Source organism: Nelumbo lutea, chromosome 8 (genome assembly GCF_056320005.1).
Source record: "Nelumbo lutea isolate HS-2025 chromosome 8, American lotus-T2T, whole genome shotgun sequence".
Lineage (NCBI taxonomy): Eukaryota > Viridiplantae > Streptophyta > Magnoliopsida > Proteales > Nelumbonaceae > Nelumbo > Nelumbo lutea.
In genome coordinates this window covers 9487499-9511069 of record NC_142691.1, presented here as the reverse complement: position 1 = coordinate 9511069, position 23571 = coordinate 9487499, and the positions used below count along the sequence as shown (strand labels likewise).

At 36.9% G+C, this 23571-nt stretch overlaps 1 protein-coding gene across 5 annotated transcripts; it reads left to right on the top strand.

The window, feature by feature from the left end:
* Positions 1-1272: 1272 nt before the first annotated feature.
* LOC148842594 (casein kinase 1-like protein 3) lies at positions 1273-13001 on the top strand. 5 transcript variants are annotated; one of them, XR_016103240.1, is made up of 18 exons: positions 1273-1417; positions 1505-1617; positions 1709-1749; positions 2494-2563; positions 2665-2813; positions 3363-3458; positions 3576-3646; positions 4820-4881; positions 4963-5026; positions 5417-5501; positions 5594-5720; positions 6206-6288; positions 6509-6566; positions 6866-7002; positions 7991-8182; positions 9684-9945; positions 11363-12070; positions 12453-13001. XR_016103240.1 is itself a non-coding variant. In XM_088957615.1 (16 exons), exons 2-15 carry the CDS (start codon positions 1542-1544, stop codon positions 8177-8179), a joined length of 1308 nt encoding a protein of 435 aa, XP_088813741.1. In that variant the 5' UTR covers positions 1273-1417; positions 1505-1541; the 3' UTR covers positions 8180-8182; positions 9684-10056. The 5 variants fall into 5 exon arrangements, 1 of the variants encoding a protein (XP_088813741.1); XR_016103238.1 differs by lacking the exon at positions 12453-13001 and adding an exon at positions 10122-10205 and having other exon boundaries at positions 11363-12114; XR_016103239.1 differs by lacking the exon at positions 12453-13001 and having other exon boundaries at positions 11363-12114.
* Positions 13002-23571: the final 10570 nt, after the last annotated feature.

The following is a 23571-nucleotide window of genomic DNA, read 5'->3' as shown; positions in this document are numbered from 1 at the left end:
AAATTAGAAAAAAGGTTAAAACCGTTTGAACGATTAACCGCTCAATTCAGCGATTTGCTAACCAAAATCAACAGATCTAGGGGAAAATCTGGTTTTTGGAGAAAACGGAACCAATCAGCTGGTTGGTTACTGGGTTTTTTGGATCGACCGTCCGGTTTGGTCCGGTTTTGAAAACCATGCCCTGCAACCTCCACCGTAATAGATTTCGTAATAGATTTCAGAAAGTCGTAACCGGTGTGTACATCGACCACCAATTCCGTGTTCAAAACCAATATTTTCTCCAAGCTCGGGTTCCATTGAACCACCCCCAGCTTCTGACCGTTGAAATTGACCGAGCCCCTCTCCAAAGTTTTTACAACCTCCTCGTATCTTTGATTGTATCTATACATCTTATGAGACTTTCAACCTCACGCAGAGGTCGAAAAGTAAAATATGGAGACCCTATAAAGATTTTTGTCCTTTAGCAGCATTAAATCTACAGAGCCAACCATCTCAATTCCATTACTCGTTCGAAGAACATCTCCGTTTCATTGTGTTCATACCCTTTCAAGCAGAACTTGAATTTGAGCTTGAAAGCTTAGGTACTATGGTGATAAAACTACTCCCAAAATTCATGGTGTTAATTTAGAATTTTCCTTAAAAATAATTATAAATTTATGTTAATATTTTTCAATAATTTAAAATCCATTTAATTTTCTATTTGAAATTAATACTAATAAAAAATTATAAAATTAATAAAAAATAATAACAAACTTGACCACCGAGGGTGAAACTTGGGTTGTAACCATAACTTGAGTCGAACTTGAATTTGCTTGGCTTAATTGAAAGTGCCAGGGTTTATTTTGCAATAATTTGGCCTAAAAAGGCACGGGTCCCGATTAATATCTTCCGTTTCTCCTTTTTCTTCCTCCTCGCTTCTGCTCTCTTTTTCGATTGACGATTTCCTCAACCAAACGACCACCTTATCGGCACGCGATAAACCAAACAACGCACGTGCTCTCCCGCCAAACCAGAAGGATGGATTGGCCGTCGCTAAACTTCCCAGAAGGTCCCGCCACCTAATAACACAGTTACTGAAAAAGGCCTGCTTGTATTTTATATTGACAATAGTTTCCTGTTTGAGAAAAGTATTTATTGTCTTCTACGGCTAATAATTGAGTAATTTTGGGAAATGCTTATGTCCTTTAGAGAATTAAATAGAAGTCAAATAGTCAAACGACGGTTCACTTTAGTACAATTACATAAATACCCCTTTCTTATATACACTAATTTGGATGCTTCTACACTTCTCCACATCGTTCGAAAGGCAAAATGGTCGATTTCTCTATCTAAATTTCCCCTTTCCTTCCTGAAGTTCTCGTGTGTGGTTTTGGTTTCACGAAGAGAAAAAAGCCGAAATCGTCTCTTATTCATTTTGGTCTGTCGTCTCCACTTCCGCTTCGATTAATCTGAGTTCGTTTTTTTTTCGTAAAAATTTTTGAAACCCTAGTTTTTGGATGTTCAGACAAACTTGATCCATCGATTGGAAGATAGACTAAGTTATGGAGAGGATCGTTGGAGAGAAGTACAAGTTAGGCCGTAAGATCGGCAGTGGATCTTTTGGAGAAATCTATCTTGGTAAGTTTTGATGTTTCAATTTCTCTTCGTGTTCTTCAGTTGGAGTTCATGCTCCCTTGGTGATGATTTTATGAAATTCGATATGTTACAGCGACCCATGTTGACACGTATGAGATGGTTGCGGTGAAGATCGTAAGTCTCTATCCATTTCTTAGAACGGTTTCGATTTTTCTGTGGTATTGTTTCATTTCTCTCCTCTTGGACAATTTGTTGTTGGAAACTTGGAAACTAACTAGGTTGTAAACTTATTGAGAGTTTTTCTGTATTTAACTTGTCTTCTTGTTCAATGAATAGGGAAAGAAGAGGAAACATATGCCTTTTGGCCTGGTGTTACTGATTACTTAACAGGAAAATGAATCGGCCTATAGTCAATATTAAATTGTTTCTTACATTTGAAAAAAAAAAGATTTTTCTTGCTATTCTAATGATCTGTAGTGAAATTTGTTTTTAGTATGCATTTGCGTTTTACTGGTTTTTACTTTATTCCCCAATAGTTTTGAAGGATGAGTAGCTCGAATTTTATATACATCTTCAAGTGCTAAGTAGTTGCAGAGATCATCTTCCCTCTTTTTAACGGGACTTTTCCGTTGGTTTGTTTTTATGGTCTGTCCCATTTCAGTTGCTTGCATTTTTAAAGAATAGATTTTCATATTTAGGTCAGATTTTGAAGTGCTAATCACTATTTTAGCAATTCCTTAAATCATTTTGAATCACTTCGTTCTTTTTGTTAGATAACTCTTCCGGAATAGAGGCTGTTTTTGTCACATGTTAATCAGAATCGACATTTTGGTATAGAATTAGACTTTAGGGAAGCCATGTTTTGGCTGTGGCTGTTTTACTCAACTTGATGAATACAACTATTGGTTTTACTAACAGGAAAACAGCAAGACGAAACATCCTCAGCTGCTTTATGAAGCCAAGCTATACAATATTCTTCAGGGAGGAAGTATGTATCATGAATATCATCCTTCTCAATTAAAATTATATGCATTAATTTTTAACCTTTTAGTCATTATTGATAATTATTGAATATTGTTATTCACGCAGGTGGTATTCCTGGAATAAAATGGTGTGGAGTAGATGGGGATGACAATGTTCTTGTCCTTGATTTGTTGGGACCAAGCCTTGAAGACCTATTTGTCTACTGTGGAAGGAAGTTCTCACTGAAGACTGTCTTAATGTTGGCAGATCAGATGGTAAGTACAATTTCCTACCATGTTGATCTGTTTTGTTGTTAATGGAGATGCACACATTCACAATTTCACATGAGTTTTCCCCTCTTCTGAGTTGCTTTTTTTAATGATTTTTAAATTTTTATTAGATTTCTGCTTTGTTATGCATCATCCCCAATCACAAATTAATAGATTTGTGCTTTTTTAATGGTGGTTCATAGGTTACAACCTATATTTCTCTCTCTCTCTCTCCCTCTTTTTTTTTTTTTTTTTTGAAAAAGGCAAAGTAATTTTATTAGAAACAGAACCAGAGTACAAGAGGCCCTCAAAGAAGAAATCCGGAGGCCAAGTACCCAGAATTACATTACAAGTTTAATAAACTACCATCACTCAGCTGGGCTCCCAATACCCTTGATTGAACACCTTTTGCAACTGCAGTCCAAGAGACTACCTTTCCAAAAGAACAGGAGATTAAATGGTCTGCATCACTGGATTTGTTGTTCATGTATGGAACTTAGTTCTACTTAAAGAAGTTCCATGTAATGGCTATTCTTTTGTTGCTTCATTTTCCAGATTACAAGAATAGAGTATGTGCACTCTAAAGGATTTTTGCATAGGGATATCAAACCAGATAACTTCCTGATGGGTCTTAGTCGGAAAGCAAACCAGGTAAAGTCAATAATTTTTGGCATTTTACCTGTCTTTTTTGTATTTTTATTCTGATTCTTTCATATGGCATGCCTTCTTCCTTTACTACCCATCCTTTAATTGCACTTTATTCTTCAGGTTTACATTATTGATTTTGGTCTTGCAAAAAGATATCGGGATGCTACAACTAATCGACATATTCCTTACAGGTATTATTCTGATCTGATGCAGTAAATTAGGCGGTCTTTCTTACCTTGTGAGGCCTAAATTCTGGTGGGATTGATGCCTGTGCTGTTGGCTTTCTTTTTCTGATGAATTATGGGCCACGAGAAAATATGGATGTTTATTAAGTGCTCATTCGGGAGAGCTTTCATGCCGTGGCTTTTGGATTTGTGAGGTGGGCCCCACCCAGAAAGCCTATAATCAATGTTTGATGAAAAATCCAGAGCCAAATTTTGGTCATCACAGCCATTTGCATGGCTCCCCAGAAAATCCTCTTCCAGTTGGTTCTTCAAAGCAGCTGAACTAAAGTTAAGCCCTCCCAAATGGTCCCTGAATTGAAAACAAAAACCTAAGAGTTTACCCTGTGCTAAGGTTCTGGCAATTGAAGGTATAATAAGGGTTGGTGTTTTTGACCTTTTTGTTTCATACCTCTCTTATTGCCTTCATGGCTTTCAGTCATGAGTTGTACACTCATACCTGCAAATGATTCATATGTTTAAACTTTAAAACTATGAATGCTACAGAACCCTGCAGAAGCGAAAACATATATATATATATATATATATATATATGTTAGGAGGCTTATTTAGTTTTAATGAAACCACAATAAAGCTTTGGTGGTTAGCATGGTTTTTATTTGGGTTTCTGTAAAACTGTATAACTCTCCTGGAAGACCAAGTTCTAGATATGTTGAAATGAAGGTTCTATTAGTTGCTTGTACAAAGAAGTCATTAGATGTCAATACACCTATTCATGGGCAGGTCTTGGGTTTAGCTTTTGCCAAAATTTGAATGGGCCTGACCTGAAGCTCGAGCCCAAAGCAGTGTAAAATGTTCATGAGCTGAGCCCAAAGCCCAGCCTGTGAACAGGTCGAGATGTCAACATATGAGTGTGCATGAAACTGTGTATGCTATAATATTCATTGCCACTATTAAGGCTTATGGTGTTTGCATTAGCAAGTGCATGCTGTGGCTTATGGGTCTTTCTTACAATGTCTTTTGCTTGCTATTATGTTTTCAATGTGTTGTTACCAATTTATCAAAAGACATTGTAATAACCAAAAATTTCTTTGCCGTTTTTTGAGACATTTTCATTTATCTTGCTTGGAAATATCCTATACTGGTTAGGTGAAAGGTTACTGTTTCTCTTGACCTATGTAGGGAGAACAAAAACTTAACAGGGACAGCACGTTATGCAAGTTGCAATACTCATTTGGGTATTGGTAAGTAAAATTAGTTTCTTAGCTTGTTTCTGGTAATGTTTAATTGCTTCAATTTTACTGATTATGTTGTCTTGTCTTTAGAGCAAAGCCGACGGGATGATTTGGAGTCTCTTGGCTATGTTCTTTTGTATTTCTTGAGAGGAAGGTTTGCTCCATCTCTTTGTTGTTATGTTACAAATTCTTTTATGAAAAGATAAATGTATTTGTATTTATATATGCATATGAATGGAATACATCAGCACCCATGTACAACAAGGTACTGTACAATGTGCATGTACAAAGTCTACCACTGTAACTGTATATCAAGTCACAAAAAGATTATCATACTCAAAATAAGAGTTAAAAGGCACTCTCCTGAAGAGTTTGTTAACTGCTAGCCAAGAATACGGCATGTCATACACTTTTTTTAGCTACCATCTCTTCTGGGGACTTCTTATTTTCAAAAATGCGGGATGTTACGATTGAATTTGTAGTGTTTCAATCAAATTGTGTTATGGTTATTTTCTATACCTGACTGGTACATACATGTATGCAGCCTTCCGTGGCAGGGACTAAAAGCTGCCACAAAGAAGCAAAAATATGACAAGATATGTGAAAAGAAGTTATCAACTCCCATTGAAGTATGTGCTCCTAGCTGTTTAAGTATTTACTTCCATGTTGTGATTAACATTGAAATTTAACTCGTGAGGCCTTTATTTCCCTCTGTCCAAAGGTTCTTTGCAAGTCTCATCCAGTGGAGTTTGCCTCATATTTCCATTATTGCCACTCCTTGACGTTTGATCAACGGCCTGATTATGGTTTTCTGAAACGTCTATTTCGGGACTTGTTCACTCGTGAAGGTATGTGGTAGACAAAGTCACTTTACATGTTTCCCAGTCTCTGCTCATTTCGTTGTTTTAAAAAGTGAATATTGTCACTAGATATCATTAATTAAGAATACATAATCACTGGAACACATTTTTAGTTATATTTGTAGAGCCTCATCCCTTCATATCATATATTAGTATATCTGAACACCATGTAAGGAGAATTTTGAACTGAACTTTAGATGATATACACTAGTAACCACTTGCCAAAAAATGAATTAATGAAACAATGCAGTGTGTGCCTGTGCAGATGTGGCACTGAACAGAGTAGAGTGGTGTAACAGGGTTCATGTAGCCGCCCCATATTGTTGGGGCGAGGCCTAATTGAATTGAGTTTTGTGTATTTGTTGATCTTAATTCCACTCATCCTGCAGCGTTACCATTGTCATTTAACATCAGCAGTAGCATCACCGATTCCATGTTCATGTTTTTAACAGTGCTGTCTTATGTTTTTGCAGGATATGAGTTTGATTATATATTTGACTGGACCATCTTAAAGTACCAGCAAGCGCAAAAGACAAAACCTCAGCCCCAATTATCTGTTAGTATTACCACAACTTCACTCTTCTGGGTCTGGATTTGGCATTTTGGTTTTTTTTTTTCACCCTACGTTTCATGGTTTTGTTAAGAGGCTATTCAATCTGCTTGGTGTTGACTGCCTACCTACATTATTCTCTATTTACCCTTTAAATGGTATTATCTTATGCACACAATAATTGGAATAAGCATGTTTTTAATGAGAACTGATGTCTAATTTACAGCCAGTTTCGGGAGGGACTAGTAGTCGAGCAATGCCAATGGATGTTGATAAGCATCAAGGTATAATGTTCTTTGCATTTAGTCATTCCAAGGGGAATCTGGATTTTTTAATTTGAAATAAATGGATAGATGCTAATGGGTATAGCATCTACGCCGTGAAACCCTTAGCTTTGCATATATTTTAATTGTTTGGATTATTGTGGAAGTTCTATTTGTAGACTCAAGCCTGAGACTAAAACAAGCAAGCTTTTTTAGTTTCATTTATAAGCCTCTAAAAAGGGGATTGTTGATATGCTCATCAACCTGAATTCCTATTTGTGATTAGCTTTTTGACTCCTATTCATTGCTTTTAATATCAGGAGTGAAAAATGCTTCTTATTCAGCTGAGGCTACAGAACGAGTAATATCAAGTAATGCTCCACGTCATGGTGTTCGCATGCAATTTAAATCTTCAGCGGACAAGAATTTGACTGCTGAAAACGCTGTTGATAGGAATGTAAGCCATCTTGTCATGGATAGTTTGCAATGGTGTTTTTGCAAAATTCCTATTAGGAAGCTTCAAGTTCCATTTAAGGTTTATGTTGTGGGAAATCCTGGTGCCTGTAAGGGTATGGCTTTATGGGATTCTAGAAGACAAAACATTAAAATAGGGCACATCGGTTGAATGATTTTTATTACCAGAACACCTCTTTCTACACTGCTCAGTGTTTTGCAACTTGTCATTGTGTTATTTTTTTTTTATCAGCAACAAAAAGTAATATATTTTATTAAGTCGAGAAATATAAAGTATATAAAAATGAAAGGATAGTCAGCCTCAACTAATCATCCAATTCAGATACAGTATTGCAAACAATCCCCCTCATTCTGTCATTCCCCAAAACATAGAGCTTCTCGTCACCCCCTGTTTTACCAGCCCATCTATTAGGCTATTTGCAGTCCTAGGTGTCCATCATATGATTTCTCTCAATTTTCTTTTTAGTTCCTTGGCTTCCATGATTTCATTCCTATACCTCCAAGGTCTCTTCTCTGAGCTTTCCAACCATCCTATTGAAACTTTAGAATCTCCTTCAACTATCAAGTTGCTACACACACCATAATGTTGCAGCTCTAGGACATCTCCATATTACTCTTCCTCTTTCTTTCAGGGGTGAAGAATGGGGCATCAAACAGATGTTTCAGATCATTAGGAGGCACCTATCTTTTTTTTTTGTCAGTGTTATTCAGTTGTTTATTTCCATGGGACTGTGGTCCCAGTATCCCTTGTTTGGCTAGATGTTTTGTGTTAAGGATAATGCAATCATATATGCATGTTTATATATACATTTATATTTCCTATTTCACCGTTTCTCTTTTTTCTGGGATGATATTCTGTTAACCGGACATGGATGTGATTTTCTCTTTGTTCTGTTGGTATTTTTAACTTATTAGTTGCCAATATCTTGGGTTCCCATAAATCAGATTGTGTTGAAATTTGATTGTTGCAGAACGTGAGCAAGTTCTCTGAGAAAGTTCATGTGGGATCTAGTTCATTTCTTGCTGGTGCCTCCAAGAAAAATGTTGTGAAACCAATGGTGACAACTGAGGCTGTGCATGCTAGTCATGGGCTTGGCAGCAGAATTGGTTCTTCAAGTAGTTGGCTTCCTTCACTACAACGCAACTCTTCAGCTAAGTGACTTGTACGTACCTTATCTGATTCTCAAACTCATTTCATTTCTGAAATAAAAGGAAACAAGTTAATATTTCACCTTGATTATATATTTTCCTTAATTATATTCTAGAACTTCCCAAATAATCACTTATATAGATTTTTCTGAACAGTCAACATATCTGTAGGTTTGAACCCCATTACATTTAGGTGATACTTCTGTTCCTTGATATATCATTAGTAAACTTTACATCGGGTGCTAAATTATATGTGACCACATTGGAGCTTCTGCACCCATGGTTCAACATGTATTTATGGGGGATCAAATGGGATTGCAGTGGGTGAGATATAGGCTGGGGCTGACAGGGTGGAAATATACATTGGATCTTCATTTTCATAGAGCTTTTGTATATGCTGTAATTTTTGTACAACCAAGTTTAAAGTATCGGAAATGCAAGGTGTATCGGAAAGACAATTTTAAGAGACGTATTGGGATACGCTTTGGATACGGACAAAAAATCAAGATACACAAATATGGTAAAAAATTCAAATAAATCTTAAAAAATATATTACTAACCATATTTACAAATTTTATATGATTGTAAATAAGTCATTTAAATGTAAAAAACCATAATTTAATGGTTTATATGATGTGACATATTGGGACACAATTAGTAACTATTGAAAAATGATGGAATAACTAAAATGTAAAAAAACAAAAAAAACTAAAATGTGAATGCCAATTTTCAAAAATCAATATAATTAATCTTAATATTTATTAGTATATAAATTTTAATAATTAATTCTAGCATTTATTAATAAAAACTTGCCACTCATTAAGAAAAGTGAAAATTTACTTAAAATTAAAAATACATATAATCATTGCAAACAAATATGTATGGCTCATTGGCGAACTTGTGGTGGTTAAAACTTAAAATCAAGTGACCAAGGTTTGAATCTTGCTATAGCTCAAATTTGAAGTTTTTACACTAACAAAACAAAATTAATGATAGGGGATCATTAATTAAAGGAATTAATGAGAGAATTTGAATTAGGCGCTAAAATTCAAATTTAAATTTTCCTTGGAACAATTAATGAAAGAAAAATTAGACTTAAATAAACGGCATTAATGAGAGATTTGGTATTAAATATGGATTAACAATAAATATCTGAACCGTATTGGACTGTTTCGGGCCTGTACTGGCCGATACGGATCCAAAACAGCCCGATACGGGCTAGTATCGACCGATACGTACGAAAGGTAACAGAACAAATGATTTATGCATGTTCCGCATATTGGGTTCTTGTCAGAATGATATGTATCGGCCGATACGGATCGATACATTACGATATTTTGAACCTTGTGTACAACTGTGTGAAATTGCTTTTGTTTAGATGTCCATTCATATTGATTTCATCTGACACTCATGCTTTTGTCTGTGCAAGGCAGTTGGTTGTTCTATACTTCTATGGAGCTAAAATCTATGTATAGATATTCCATGATGGCTGACATCTGCATTTTTTTTCTTCAGCAATCAATCTAGATGAGAAGACTCATTTTGGACAAGATTCAAAGGACAAATGTAGAGATGCTGTCTGGTGCCACAAAAGCTGCTTTTGCTCAAGTTCTTTTCTGATTACCAGCTCTCATGCAGTGTTTTCTTACGGTGACCATAGACACATTGGATAATGCAAAATATTGGTCAGCTCAAAAGCTTGGTTGCTGTTTTGTATATAGTTGGCTCGAATTTCGCACACCAGTATTCCATTTTAAGGTTCCTTGTAACATGGATGGTACATGAATCTATTCATCTGTTATTAGATCATACAGTTTCCATTGGCTATATGGTTGTTGTTTTGACAGTGTATATTTCATTTGATTCAGGATAGTGAGTTACTTGTGTATACTGATTGCTTTATTATTTTGCATCAAAGCCTTGGATGTTCACCTGGTTCAATTTTAACCTTAGGTACTCAAGTCCTGGATCTGAATAAAGTTATCTAGTTTTCAGGTGCACATTTTTGATGATTATTATTGTGGACATTTTCACCAGGTACTCACATGTTCTTTTAGTACGGCTTTAATGGAAGCTTTATATCATCATGATACACTGCTGTAGATCTTATCTCGTAATTCTTTTGTCTTCAAAATTGATATTACAGTTGATTAATTATGAAGTAAACAATTGCATGTGAGGAGCTCTGTTGAATAAGAACTGTTCTATGAAAATATTTTGCTTCATATGGAGGAAAGCATTCTAAGAATGAATCTTGGGGTAAATGTGTGGGAGGCTGCAAAATATATTGAAGGTACTTTGTGGGCAATACTCTGATCTAGTATTAGAAAGCACAGCTGCACGATGCCAATTAAATTCTAAAGAATTAAGTCACTATTATAGGAGATATTTTATTTTTGATTGGAATATGGCTTTGGAGTATTGTTTAAAGTCTTATTTCCCCACTTTTCTCAACTTATATTCCTTTCTTTCTTGTCTTTACCTTGTCCTAATTCCTTCTTGAAATTGTAAAATTTTCTCAGGCATTTTTCATTATCTGTGCTGAATAGTAATACAATTCTGACCAGGTTTTGCCATTTCTTCCTATGTATGCCTTGTATTTTATTTATTAGTCAGGAGTTAATTAGCTGTCAAGTCTCTTTTACTGGGAAAGCCAAGTCATCCCTTCTGTAACTTGTCTGCCTCGGCTAACAATTGCTCTCTTTTTTTTGGCCCCTCCTGGCTTGTTACTGGACGTGGTAGTTCTCCACTAATTTGACTTCCATGTTTATGAATGATACTTCTGAAATCTGGAAACTGGTAATTTTGGTTGCCTCTCCAGAGCACCGACCGTTCTTTATTTTTTATCTGGAAGTATTCTTTTATCTTTCCTATCCAGGATCCTTGGAAATTTTATTTATTTTATTTTGCCTTGCATAGTTCTAAATGTGCATTTTAATGGAATGAAATATACAGCTTCGTTTAATTATTTGGTTTTCTTCTATCAGAACTTTCATGTTGTAATTGACCATGTTAGATTTATCTGCCTTAGTCCAGTTTGTTTTTATATTCATTGATTCTATAACAATGGTAAGCTCATGCTTGCACTGTATTATTGAATCCGTTGATTTTTATGTAAATTGTAGCCAGCAGTTTGAAATATCACAATAGCCTTTTTTCTATAGCCACTCATTTATGGGATCTTCAATTTACAGGGCTTCAGAGATATCAAGGTAGATGAGATTGTAAAGATCAAATTCAATGGATATGAATAATTGACCGTGGCTGTTACCATTTGCCAACACTTGCTGAGGACTTTAGCTTTTTTCTCGTAAGAATCAACACCAAGTTTGAAAGGTTTTTGGTATATCTACGTGGAATGATGTGACCAATTTGGTACCTCACAGCGGTTGTTGTATTGTGGAACTGGAAGGGGAGCATTTTCGAAGGATTGAGCTGCCTGCCTACGTAGGAAATCTTTGTCATCCCATGTGGTAAAGGCTTACGTATTGGGGTGTATATTTTCAGGCACTGAAGTGGGATTGGTAAGATTGGACCCCTAGTAGATGGAGCAATGTGCCAAACGACAAGACGCAATTGGTGATGGATTAATTTCTTTACCTACTGTAAAGAAAAATGGCGCTAGGAAGGTATTCTGGTTGCAGAAGAGAGGTTAGTCCTTTATGTTGCACTTTGGTTTCGTTAGTTTGGGGTAAAGTAGCACCGTAAAGTTGCCAATTTTCCATGTATATACCCAGTTGGATTGCAGTCAAAAGGCAGCAGAGGGTGATCTTTAGATTTTAGTGAATTAGAGATGGCAACGGGGTACTCGAGCGCGAGTTGATTGTAGGTTATCGCAAACGGTGATCCATTCCATTTCTAAATTTCCTCTGGAGGGTAGACAATTGTGAACATTGCCATCGGTAGGTCCTTTTTATGCGAAGCTGGGTAGTTTTTATCTGATTCAGATGTTTAATTGTTAAACAAGTGGCCACGCGTTAACATTTTTAAATCCTTTGGTTGTTGCTGTGAGGATCTGGAGTTCGGATCTGCTCACACAGCGCACCTCACATGCACATCCCACCATGTATCGGGAACATCTTCCATATTTTTGTGTTCATGGGAGATGTTCCCAATGCACGGTAGGATGTGCTTGTGAGGTGCGCTGTGAGGAGCGGATCCCAATTCTGCTGTGAGGTGGATATGACTTCCGAGATCCTGTAGATGAGCTGACTGTTTAAGAGTCACAGTGCTTTGGTTTGGATCGTATCTTCTGGTTTGCTGAGGTTTTCTATTAGATTTCAGGTTGGCAATCCATTCAACCTTTCTAGTAGTTTCACCTGGGTATGCGCACCACTGCGGCTATGTGGTCGGGGGTTGCGAAGTAATCAATTAAAGCTATGGCAAACCTTTTTAGTAGTTGGTAAAATGCAAGAGTCCTCCCCCCGGAAGTCTAATGAGATTGCAATGGCTCAAAATGAGATCCTTGAGAATAGAATCAAATTAATTTATCTGGCGTAGTCTTCAACCTCGGAGGGAAATTAATTCACTGAGTGGTGGAGCAAACGGCGCATGCAAGCTCTGCATATGGCAACAATGTTCAAGTCTGTAAGGTGCTCTAGGGTGGATCACAATTTAAAAATATTAAGCTTTTCACACTTGGGTTCATCATCTTCCTAGAAAAGATTTTCTTCAGAAAGTCGATCCTAAAAGTTGAAAATGGTTTTCAATTTTTACTTGTCGTATTATTTAGCTTGCAGCTTTTGTTCTGATTACGTTTCCTTTTATTTCTCTTGTATTCTGGTCTACAAACTTACGGAGAAACAGTGATGCAAGTTTCACTCGCTATCACAAGAGGCCTTTTGCCTTCTTGAAACAGTGATGCAAGTTTCACTCGCTATCACAAGAGGCCTTTTGCCTTCTTGATCATCAGTTTTTATGATTTTACTCCTGTAAAGGTTCAAACTTGAAAGTTGGCTTAAAAACCAAAGAGACGTTTTGGCTGTTTATCTCTCACATTCGTGAAAACACATTCGTCCATGGCATAACCATCAACATAAAGATGGTCATGTAAGATAACGTGTAGCCCTTCTTTTATAACCGTGGTTTTTACATCTCTTCCATCTTGGTTTGCAGAAGAATTATAGTTCCTGCTATGCCAACTATTTTATTGAAAAAACCAATTACAATTCAAGGTTGGTTAAGATTACGAGTTATTTGAGTATACGATAGAACAAAAAATCTAATCACGGATTGTTTAAACTTTTTTAAAGTGATTGTTCAGAAAAAAAACCCTTTTGGAGGAGGATTTTGCTTGCATCCAGTAAGATCAGGAGCCTCATCTTGTTAATATTTATGGTTACCATAAGCCACAGAAAGAAAAGTGATTTGATCAATGAACTATTTATAAGATTAAATGAGTTAGTTCGGATGTTGGGAGCATTTCCAAAAGCTTTTTGGGTTGTAGAAGGTGATGGAAATGCCAAAAATGATAAAAGATCGAAGTCATGGACAGATTGTTGGATCACAACCAAAATGGGCTTTGTTACAAGTTCTGTACGGCCACAGTTACCTCAGAATTGAAGCCCATTACATTGCATTCTAAGGTGCTGGGGAATGCTAGCAGCAGTACAAAAGAAGCAATCTTTAGATAGCAACTCCAAGAGCAACATTTTAAAAAATGACCCGGAAACTGTACCATTCTAGCCATCGATTTTTGGGTCAATAGTCTGATTGTCTGGTTTGAATGGACGACCTGTTCTAACAGCAAAATTAAAAAAATTATAAATTGATCAAAAACAGTTGAACGGGTTGATGGTTTGATTGCCCAGGTCAACGGTTTATTCACTTTTTCAATGGTTTTGACCAGATTTTGGGTTTGGGGTAAAATGGAACTGGTTGCCTGGATGGTTTTCGGGCCGAATAGTTCAATCGTTCGGGTTAATGGCAATTCGAAAATGTTGCTCAAGAATTCACATATGCGCCCCTGGAGTGCTTCACAATGCCCCACAACACATCTCCACCTTGTATTCCGAATATCTACTTATAACAAGTACTAGAGATGATGAGACATCATTGGAAGATGTTCCCAATACAAAGTGGGGATTTGATGTGGGGCATTGTGGGGTGCAAGGTTCAAAATATCAATACGCCCAATACACGGGTAGGGGAGTATTAGGCGAATCGATACACATTTTTATTGCTTTTCTTTTATTTATTTTTGCAACCGGTTCAGGGGGCATTTTAGGTCTCCTCTACCCCCTAAACTGGTCAAACCTCCAATACACCCACTGTAGGGGTGTATCATAGGGATCACAGAATAATACGTATCGGCCGATATGCGTCGATACTTTGAACCTTGGTGGGGTACCCTCTTGTGGGGCATAGATGTAAACTCCAACCCCAAAACAACATTTTGTACAACTCGTGTTTGATTGGGATTTTGTGGTCAAACAGAGGTTGGTAAAGAGAGAGGTCATTTCTTTTTTTTTTTTTCTAGCTAAAATATATCTATTCATCACCAAAATATTTTACATCGGGTGTCCCAAAAGAGTAAGTGTGCCAAAATGAGAAGTCCATGCTTAAAGTTTTAGTGTTTTGGGCTATATATAGAGTGAGTCGGGGTATTAAAACATCTATTTATATGGAGAAAGGAGATCACTTTAGAGTTTCTTGGTCTTTAGCAAAAGCTGAAGGCAAGACCAAGGAAGATTTGCATGCTCCTGAAGTGCTTGAATTACTTGTAGGGAATTCAAGCATATTAAATTGTGATCAATTGCCTTTTGTTTCACTAGATGGATTCCTTGAAAGATAGCTTGGAGTTTTGCTTCCTCAACGGTACCCCAACTTTGAGATTTTGCTCCTACAATATCTGAACAAGATAACAAGATAGATCAGTATTTGCACAAATAGCTCCAAGGCACATGAAGTATTTGAAATATAACCACCATGTGAAAAGAATGGCCTGGGTTTGCCAATTTATTCTCAATGCTACCTTGGGAGAGGGACCCTGCCCCTACCTAAGGTTAATGTCCAAGTTTTGAATGGAGAAAAATATTATTGACCCTCATAGGAATCTAGTGGGGTGAGATTTGTTTGTCTTTGAAGTACTTCTTATTCCTGGCTATCTATATGTAATACAAGACTAAAGCTATCCAACTCATAATCCATCTCATAACATTTTTGTGATGAGTTGTCTGCTGAATTGTCTTAAGGCATTGAAGCCAGGAATATTGAAATAAAGTCAGATGAGAGGTTCCAAGGATTGGCAAATAGAATTGCTTTGGAAAAGTCACAATGACCGAGAAGAAGGGATATTGATTCAGATTCTGGATTACAAAAGAGTACATAGTCTGTCCTGCACTGGGTTGAACATAGTCTCTTTAACTGGGAAATAATTGTTCACAATTCTTTGAGCCATTTTCTTTTCACTTTCGAGATAGGGGGTCAACAAAGGATGAGTTGCCCAGATATAAGCATTTTCAGAAGAGAATTTCCCTATAGGGTGCCCAACCACAACCAAGATATATTGCACTCAAGGTAAACTAGAGTGTTAATGATTTTTTTGCAATCCCCCCTCCCCCCCAACCACCACCACCACTGAAGAAACTTTCTAGGAGGGGGACATTCCAGTCCCCATTCGAGATAAACTCCGCTATTGGCTTAGATTTAGGGCTCCACTAATCGGTCTGGTAATTAGAGAAAAGCCATTATTTTAGGGTTCCATTGATCGACCTAGTATTTAGAGAAAAACCATTATTTTCTTGGATATAGGCTACTTGGTCAACTTTAGTTTAAGAATCCAGGTTGACTAGAAAACCCACTTATTGCAGAAGTTCCTGAAGGATGGGAACCATGGCTCTCCAGATTGGGGAGTTGGATTTCTTTGCTGCATAGGGGAAGAAGTCCTCATTCCTCAAATATTTAGACTTTCAAATTTGGGTCCAGAGCTTATGTTGCTCATTTAAGAATGTCCAACGTAATTTTTTGAGAAGGACCCAGTTGACCCTCTTTAGTCTCTTGAAGTTGAGACCTCCACTACTCTTGGGTTGGGCTAGCTTGTTATAGGCACACCATCCGTCTGGGTTGGGTTTCACTTCAGTTTTAGCTCACTAGAAGTTCCTTATTTTCTTATCCATTTATTTAGCATGTTTTGAGGAAGCTTGATGACATTCATTACATGAATGGGAAGGGACTGTAGGATAGCATTGATAAGAGTTTGTTTGCTTGCTTGGCTTAGAGCTGTAGCCTTCCAGCTATTCAACTTGGCATTTATGTTTTCTAAGAGAAATCCTAGATCTTGTTGTTTCTTTCTGGAATAGAATAAAGGAACTCCAAAGTATTACATTCGAGTGTCTAAGGTTTTCATGTGGTGTTGTCTTTTTATCATTCTTCGGTGCCTATGGTTTATATTCCTACTGAAGATTACTCTCGATTTCTCAAAATTGATGCATTAACCCGATAGAGACTGAAATTGGTCTAGAATTTCTTTTAGGTTCTTAATTTAATCCCTATGGGCTCTTAGAAAAAGCATTATGTCATTAGCAAAAAACAAGTGGGAGATACTCAAGGATCTCTTTGACATTTGGATCCCCTGAAATTTGTTTTTAGTCCCTGCTTTTAACAAAATTCTAGACAAGCCCTCCATGGCTATTATGAACAAATAAGAGGAAAGGGGTCCCCTTGTCTTAGACCTCTTGAGGGACTAAAATGACCTTCAGCTGACCTATTTATGAGGACTGAGAAAGACAATAGAAAAACATTCTTTAATAATTTGACAAAACTCCGGAGAAAATCCTAAACCCTGTATGACTTTGATGAGGTGATCTCTTTCCAATCTGTTATAAGCTTTTGACATGTTAAACTTTAGGGCTAGAAAGCCATGCCCCCTTCTGTGAGATTTGAGAAAATGGAAAGTTCCTTAGTTATGACTAGATTGTATACCATTTGACGATTAGGTATAAAGGCAGCCTAAGTTGGAGCTATACATTTTCCCAACAAGGTATGCAGGCAGCTGGCTATGACCTTAGCCAAAATTTTGTACAAGATGTTGCATAGGCTAAAAGGACGGTAGCCATGGACCTTAAAGCAGTTTACCTTTTTGGGGATTAAGCAGATGAAAGTGTGATTTATCCTTCTGAGAAGTTTTATTTATTTATTTATATTCTGGAAGAATTCTTGGACAAATAAGACTATCTTAGATCCCATTAGTTCCCAAAATTCTTTAAAGACTAGAGCTGGCATGCCATCAGGGCCTGGGGACTTGAGGCTACTAATGCTGAATAGGGCTCTTTTAACTTCCTCTTCTATAGGAAGAGCCAACAGATTATGGTTGTCTTTCTCAGATATGATTGGGTTCAAAAAGGTGGACATATTTCTATCTGTTTGGGATGAAAAATGTCAGAAAAGTAGGAAATAAATTCTTGAGCTATTTCTTTGTGCTCAGTACATCAGTCCCCTTAAATATTTTTTATACCATCAATGGTATTACTTTTTTGCTTGAACATTGTGCTTGTGTGAAATAAGTTGGTGTTTTTATCCCCTAACTACAACCAAAGGCAAACCTGCTTTGAATTCTGTCACAAAAAACTATTTATTTGAGTGGTTAGTGTTTCCCACGGGCTATATAGCCATCTAGTTTTCTCGTGTCCCAGGGAGTCATTTGTTCCACTTGGAGGATTTAATTCTCTATGTTAACCAGCTGCTTTTGAGAGTCCTTGGATGTTGTTTTATTCCATCGAATCGGGTAATTTTTTATTCGGTCCATTCTAACCGCTGGTTTATAGGCTGCATGCCCATTTATCTTCAAGTTCTACCCATGCATCCTCAATGATTTGCTTACAGGAATTAATGGTGATGTAGCCACATTTCAAAAAATTTGAAAGGTTTAGGGTGGTGAATATTCTTGGGATCTGTATTTAGGATTAAGGGGCGGTGATCCAAGCCCCAACGTACGTGCATATACCAAGGGGGTAGAGGCATGTTGGGGTGTTGGCCTAACCAACAAGTTGGGAAGACAAGCACTCTACCAATACCCAGAGTGCGATTGACCACATATACCTCTCTCTTTTCCTCTTGTTCGACCATGAGATTCCACCTCCTTTTGACACTGATTTCAAAAAGGTTTAGATCCACAATCATGTTTCTATATTGTACTCTTGAAGTCAACCTATGGTTATGCTTCGAGGAGCTTAGGTCCTAAATCTCCACACAGAGGCTGCTTCATTAAGTCGTTCCAAAGTTCTTGATTGCAGTCATTGCTCTTGGATAATTGTATCGAGGGAGATTCTCTAGATGTTGTTAAATCCCATAATAAACCTATTCTCCATGGCAAATTAGTTCAATCCTGACCAATTGCATGGTGCTGGTTGGCTCTTTTCCTCAATGTTCAATGGCTTATGTTCAGTGTGTTTCTAGTAATAATGCAGGACATTATATAAGATATCATAGTATTAGTAGTACCTCAAGTTGTTATACTTCGTATTTATTCCAAGATTTTTTTTTTAAATCTGTTTTTTAAGATGATTGCCACTGAATATTTAATGAAATGAAGTTTTCTTCTAACAAAAATTGTTGCAAATTAATATGCATAATGCCTTAAGAATCTAAAACAAAAGAACGTTTGAATCGTAAACATTTTGCAAATTAATATTATAATATGTATATTTTAATTAAATTTAAGGAAAAATTCCACTTTAATACCTTAAACTTTGGAGGTAGTGTCAAGTTAGTACCCAAACTTTCAAACGTATCACTGTAGTACTTAAACTTAAGCTGCCCTTCAAAAGAAGATACTGATCATTTCTTCTACCTTGAGACTGAAACCCATTGAGGTGTTTGAGATTCTAGACTAATGAAGTCATTGTTTTCTACCTTTAGATTTGAAACACATTCTTGTCTAGTAGTTATTTCTTTGCTTTCAGTTATTATTTCTCTTTATCATATTTCATGTTTTTTCTCTCTTTTTCTTTGAAGATAATTGATTCAGTCTCAAGGTAGAAAACAATGAACAGTGTCTTCTTTTGAAGGGTGGTTTTGACATTTTTCAAAAGATAACTGACGGTAAGTTAACGACAGGGACCAGCTTGACACTTTTTGAAGGTTTAAGTACTGCAGTGGCACATTTGGAAGTTCAGATACTAACTTGGCACTACCCCCAAAGTTCAGGGTACTAAAGTAGAATTTTCCCTAAATTTTTATCATGTTGAAAATAACAGGAAAAAAATCAATTGATTAATTACCACTTTTATGATGTAGATTAGTTGGTTGTAATTTTTTTATCCTATCATGCATTTCCATTATCATAGTCAAACCATTTTAAAAATGGATTTTTCCTTAAATTTTGTGAAAAGGCCAATTTTGATCTTAAAGAATAAAATAATGATCATTTTCGACCCTAGACTTCGATAAAAAAACCATTTGTAAGCAAAAAAAAAAAAAAAAACACAGACTGCATACGAAACAACATTGATATATCCGTTAAACAACGTATGTGGCTGCTAAAGTTTGAAAAAGGCCACTTTTAAGTATTCATACAGAATTGTGTGAAGGCTCAAACCTCAAAGTATTCATACAGAATTGTGTATCAAGAGTTTCCGTTGAAGGAAACGGTTACTTTTTTATTTTTCTAATGAAGCGAGAGTTACTTGTAAAGGATTGATTGGAATCTTCTTCAATGGAGAAGACTGACTTTGGAGTTTGGACTAGAGCGAGGAAGGGTACCTCATGGTCTCATTCCTCATTTTGGGGTCATCACTTGTCATGAGTCTTGCATCTTTCAAGCATTATGATGGAAAGAAATCTTCTTGATTCTTGAGGATGTAGGAGGATGTAGTATCAAGTACAAGTAGGTGGAATGCAGAGGTAATGAATCACTCATCACTGGTTTAACAGAGAAGACAGACAACCGGACAACCCGCAGTTTGCAGATCCCGCTAGGATGGGCCGATGATCCTCTAATTTGGAAACATGGAAACTCGCCATCCCACCAAAAGTTACTCAGTTATTGAAGCCACTGTAGTCCTAAGCGAATGTTAACTTCCGACTGTCCTTCATGGCTATCAGAACCGAGACCCTTGCATAATTCCATGAACGGTATGAGCATTCCTCACCTCTTCTGCTCTGCTGAAGATGAACAAGAGGAGAGTGCTTATTGGCTACCATCAGCCACCATTGGTTTATGGTTTAAAGTAAATTTCGACGCTTTGTTTAGAGAGAACAGCGGCAAGGCAAGATTAGACTGGAATTGGATCATGTTATAAGAACCCAGCCGGGAATTTTGTTACTCAGAGGGGCCAACGCTCGCTCTGTTTCTTCAGAGAAATTGGGTCGGGCGTTGGCTATCAGGATTACGGAAGCTTATTAATGGAATCCAACTGCCAGGACCAGGAACTGATCTTCATATTCAATATTCAGAATGTTTGAACTACTCAATCCGCTTCCCATCTTTCCCCTTCCCGTAGAATATTACCCAGTTGTCGAATACAATTATTATTATTATTATTATTATTATTTTTTTTTTTTGCTTTTTAATGGGTGTGCGTCGGGGTAGACCCAGTGCTCAGCTGATAAGTTAATAAGAACGAGTCCCAAACCAGACCAGACCGTATATGCTCCCCAAAAATGTTTTCAACCTATTGTTGAACTGTCTACTATTTTCTATATTTAGGGGGCGTTCTTTTTTCATTTTGAGAGAAAAATTGGTCAATGGGATTTTGATTTCTATTGACCAAGAATCTCATATTCATTTTTCAGGTTTACCTAAAGATCAGGGAAAATTTATTTTTCTGAGTATCACTTACTCAGGTAAGTGCTTAGGTGGGGAAAGTTATCAACATTTGAATGAGACAAAAATACTCATTTTAATAATGATTTTTTATGATTAAAATGGTCATTACTTTATTTACACGAAAAATAAAAAAAAGTATGAATAAATACATTTACCTGGATAAATGCTTCCCAAAAAAAAACTTACCCAGAAAATAACTTACTAAAAAACTAATAAGGCCTTAATAGCATCCATCATCAAAAACAATAATTCTCCTTTAATGTACTTGTTTTTATTTGATAAAATGGATATGATAGAGACATGCCCAGGTTTTTTTTTCTTTAAATTCTTTGTATTTTTTTTTGTATTTTCTACTTCTTATTATACCATTAGAATATTGATTTATGATGGCATATGAAGTCATTCCAATTATTGATTGGGACTATTGGGTATTGTCTAATTTTTGTTGACAACTATAGTTTTAACCTGTTATTTAACAATAAGCCATTCACTTGTTAAGTTGACACATTTGGACATTGATAACATGTAATAGTAAAGTATAGGGATTAGACTGAGGATATTTTGTAATATGTTAATATTTATGCCTTTACTATAATACCGATACTTGTCTTGGCATCACGTCCAGAGCAACATGTAAAAATTTGCATTGTTTATTTCTCTTTTCCTACACTATTCATCTTTCTATATCTCTATTCCTCTTCCCTCTCTGTGGGCTGGCCTGGGCATAGTCTGAGGTTTGATTCAATTTGTTCAATCCAGGCCCAGCCTGTATATGTATATATCTATATCTATATGTGTTTCTATGGCTTGGACAGGCTTAGGTTGGGCCATGATTTGGCTGGGGTCAGGTCAGCTTCGGGTTTCCTTAGGGCCAGACCGGACTCAGCCCAAAAATAAGCAAACCGAATGTTTTGAACCTAGACCCAGTTTAATACTTAGTTTGGAAGGAATACAAATACAAATATGTACAGTGCAAATACATACAAAATAATACAAAAGATTTTACATTCTAGATATTTGTATTTATATTCCTTCAAAACTGAGCCTAAGGATCAAAATCCAAGCCTAATTCGTCCAAATTGCAGCCGTAGATGTACTGATGTATTGACAGCGCTTAAAATTATTGATCACTTTCAACACACAAGGTATAACAGTTGTGCATATGTAGGGGTGGCAATTTTTCACCCAACCCACTGAACCAGCTCAACCCACCCAGAATCTAACCCGCCCATTTACTTGGTGGGTTGTGTGATCAACCCATCACCCAATCCACTCATTTAAATGGGTTGGGTTGGGTTGTGGATAACCATTAGGTTAACCATTACAACATAAGTAATAATTCCTAAACCTTCTTTTTTTTTTATTTTCTTCATTTGAAATAAATAATTTATATCAAGACATTAATTTTCTATTAATTGTTGACTAAATTTAGGTTTGTCTTGAATCAATACACTTCACACAACATAAATCCAAATCAATTTCACCCAAGCCCGGAACAATTCAACGTAGTCTAACCCCGTCCAACAAATACCGATCCGAGTCAAGTCGAATTTGAAATAGACCTCAAATGGGACGGCTTAGTATTGCTTGCTTTGCGGGGTTTGGGTCGTCTGGTCCAACCATTATTCACACAGCTCGGCCCAACCCAACACAAGCTGATCCGGGTCAACCCAAATCCGAAGCGATCGAATTGGGTGAAGTCTAGACCCTACACCACCCCACTTGCTTTGCCCGGTTCGGATCATCGGTTTGGCTCGTATCCATACAACCCGACCCAAATCTGGCCCGGGTCAACAATGCTAACTAACCTAAATCCTTTGGAGCCTCTGACTTGGGACCGGTCTGATCGAAGTGAACCGTTCCAACCGAGGTCTGGCCCGATCGTGTTGAACCGGACCGGTCGGGTGTGGTCCTGATCGGACTGACTCTGGTCTATTTGGGTCTGGTCCGAACTGGTTCAATCAAGACATGGTTCGACCGGACTGGTCCATATCTAAACGGTTCAACCACTCTTGATGTGATTAGCTCAAAGACAATCCAATTAGATAGTTCAAGTTGGTCTGACCGGTTTGAGCCTAAGTGGTTCGTCAAATCCGAAGCCTGGACATAGTTAAATGACTTTGCTATTGGTGTAAAAAAATTAATGTAATATGATTTGAACATTCACCACTTATATAAATAACAACTACTAATACCACTAAGTTATGACCAACTTATATATTAAGATGGAGTTAATTTTTTGGATTTAAGTACATAAATATAAGATTAATGGGTTTGGGCGGATTAGATTGGGTTAAAGTGGGTTTGGGTAAAACCCAACCCATTTAATTTTATATAATTGGGTCATTAACGGATTGGCGGGTTAAATGGATTGGATTGAAACCCAATCCAACCCGCCCAATTGCCGAGGCAACAACAGTTTTGGTATGTAGCGACGTAGCAATAGGGGTGGTCCAAATAAGTAAGTAGCGAAGGAAGGCATTAGAGAGAGGTCTATGTCTACGGTCTACAGCATGTCCATCCAACCAAATCTTTCCAAGTCCCATCATGTCCATCCAACCAAATCCATCTTCCAGCATTAATAGCCCCCTGGAGTTCATGTACGTGTAGTCTATCTATTCAGCCCTATTGGCCATT

Excerpts from the sequence above, each read along its gene's own strand:
- LOC148842594 (XM_088957615.1), top strand. The coding sequence starts at position 1,542 with ATGGAGAGGATCGTTGGAGAGAAGTACAAGTTAGGCCGTAAGATCGGC. Across the intron at positions 3,459-3,575 it reads TTAGTCGGAAAGCAAACCAG|GTTTACATTATTGATTTTGG; the intron begins GTAAAGTCAATA and ends TTTATTCTTCAG. Across the intron at positions 3,647-4,819 it reads AATCGACATATTCCTTACAG|GGAGAACAAAAACTTAACAG; the intron begins GTATTATTCTGA and ends TGACCTATGTAG.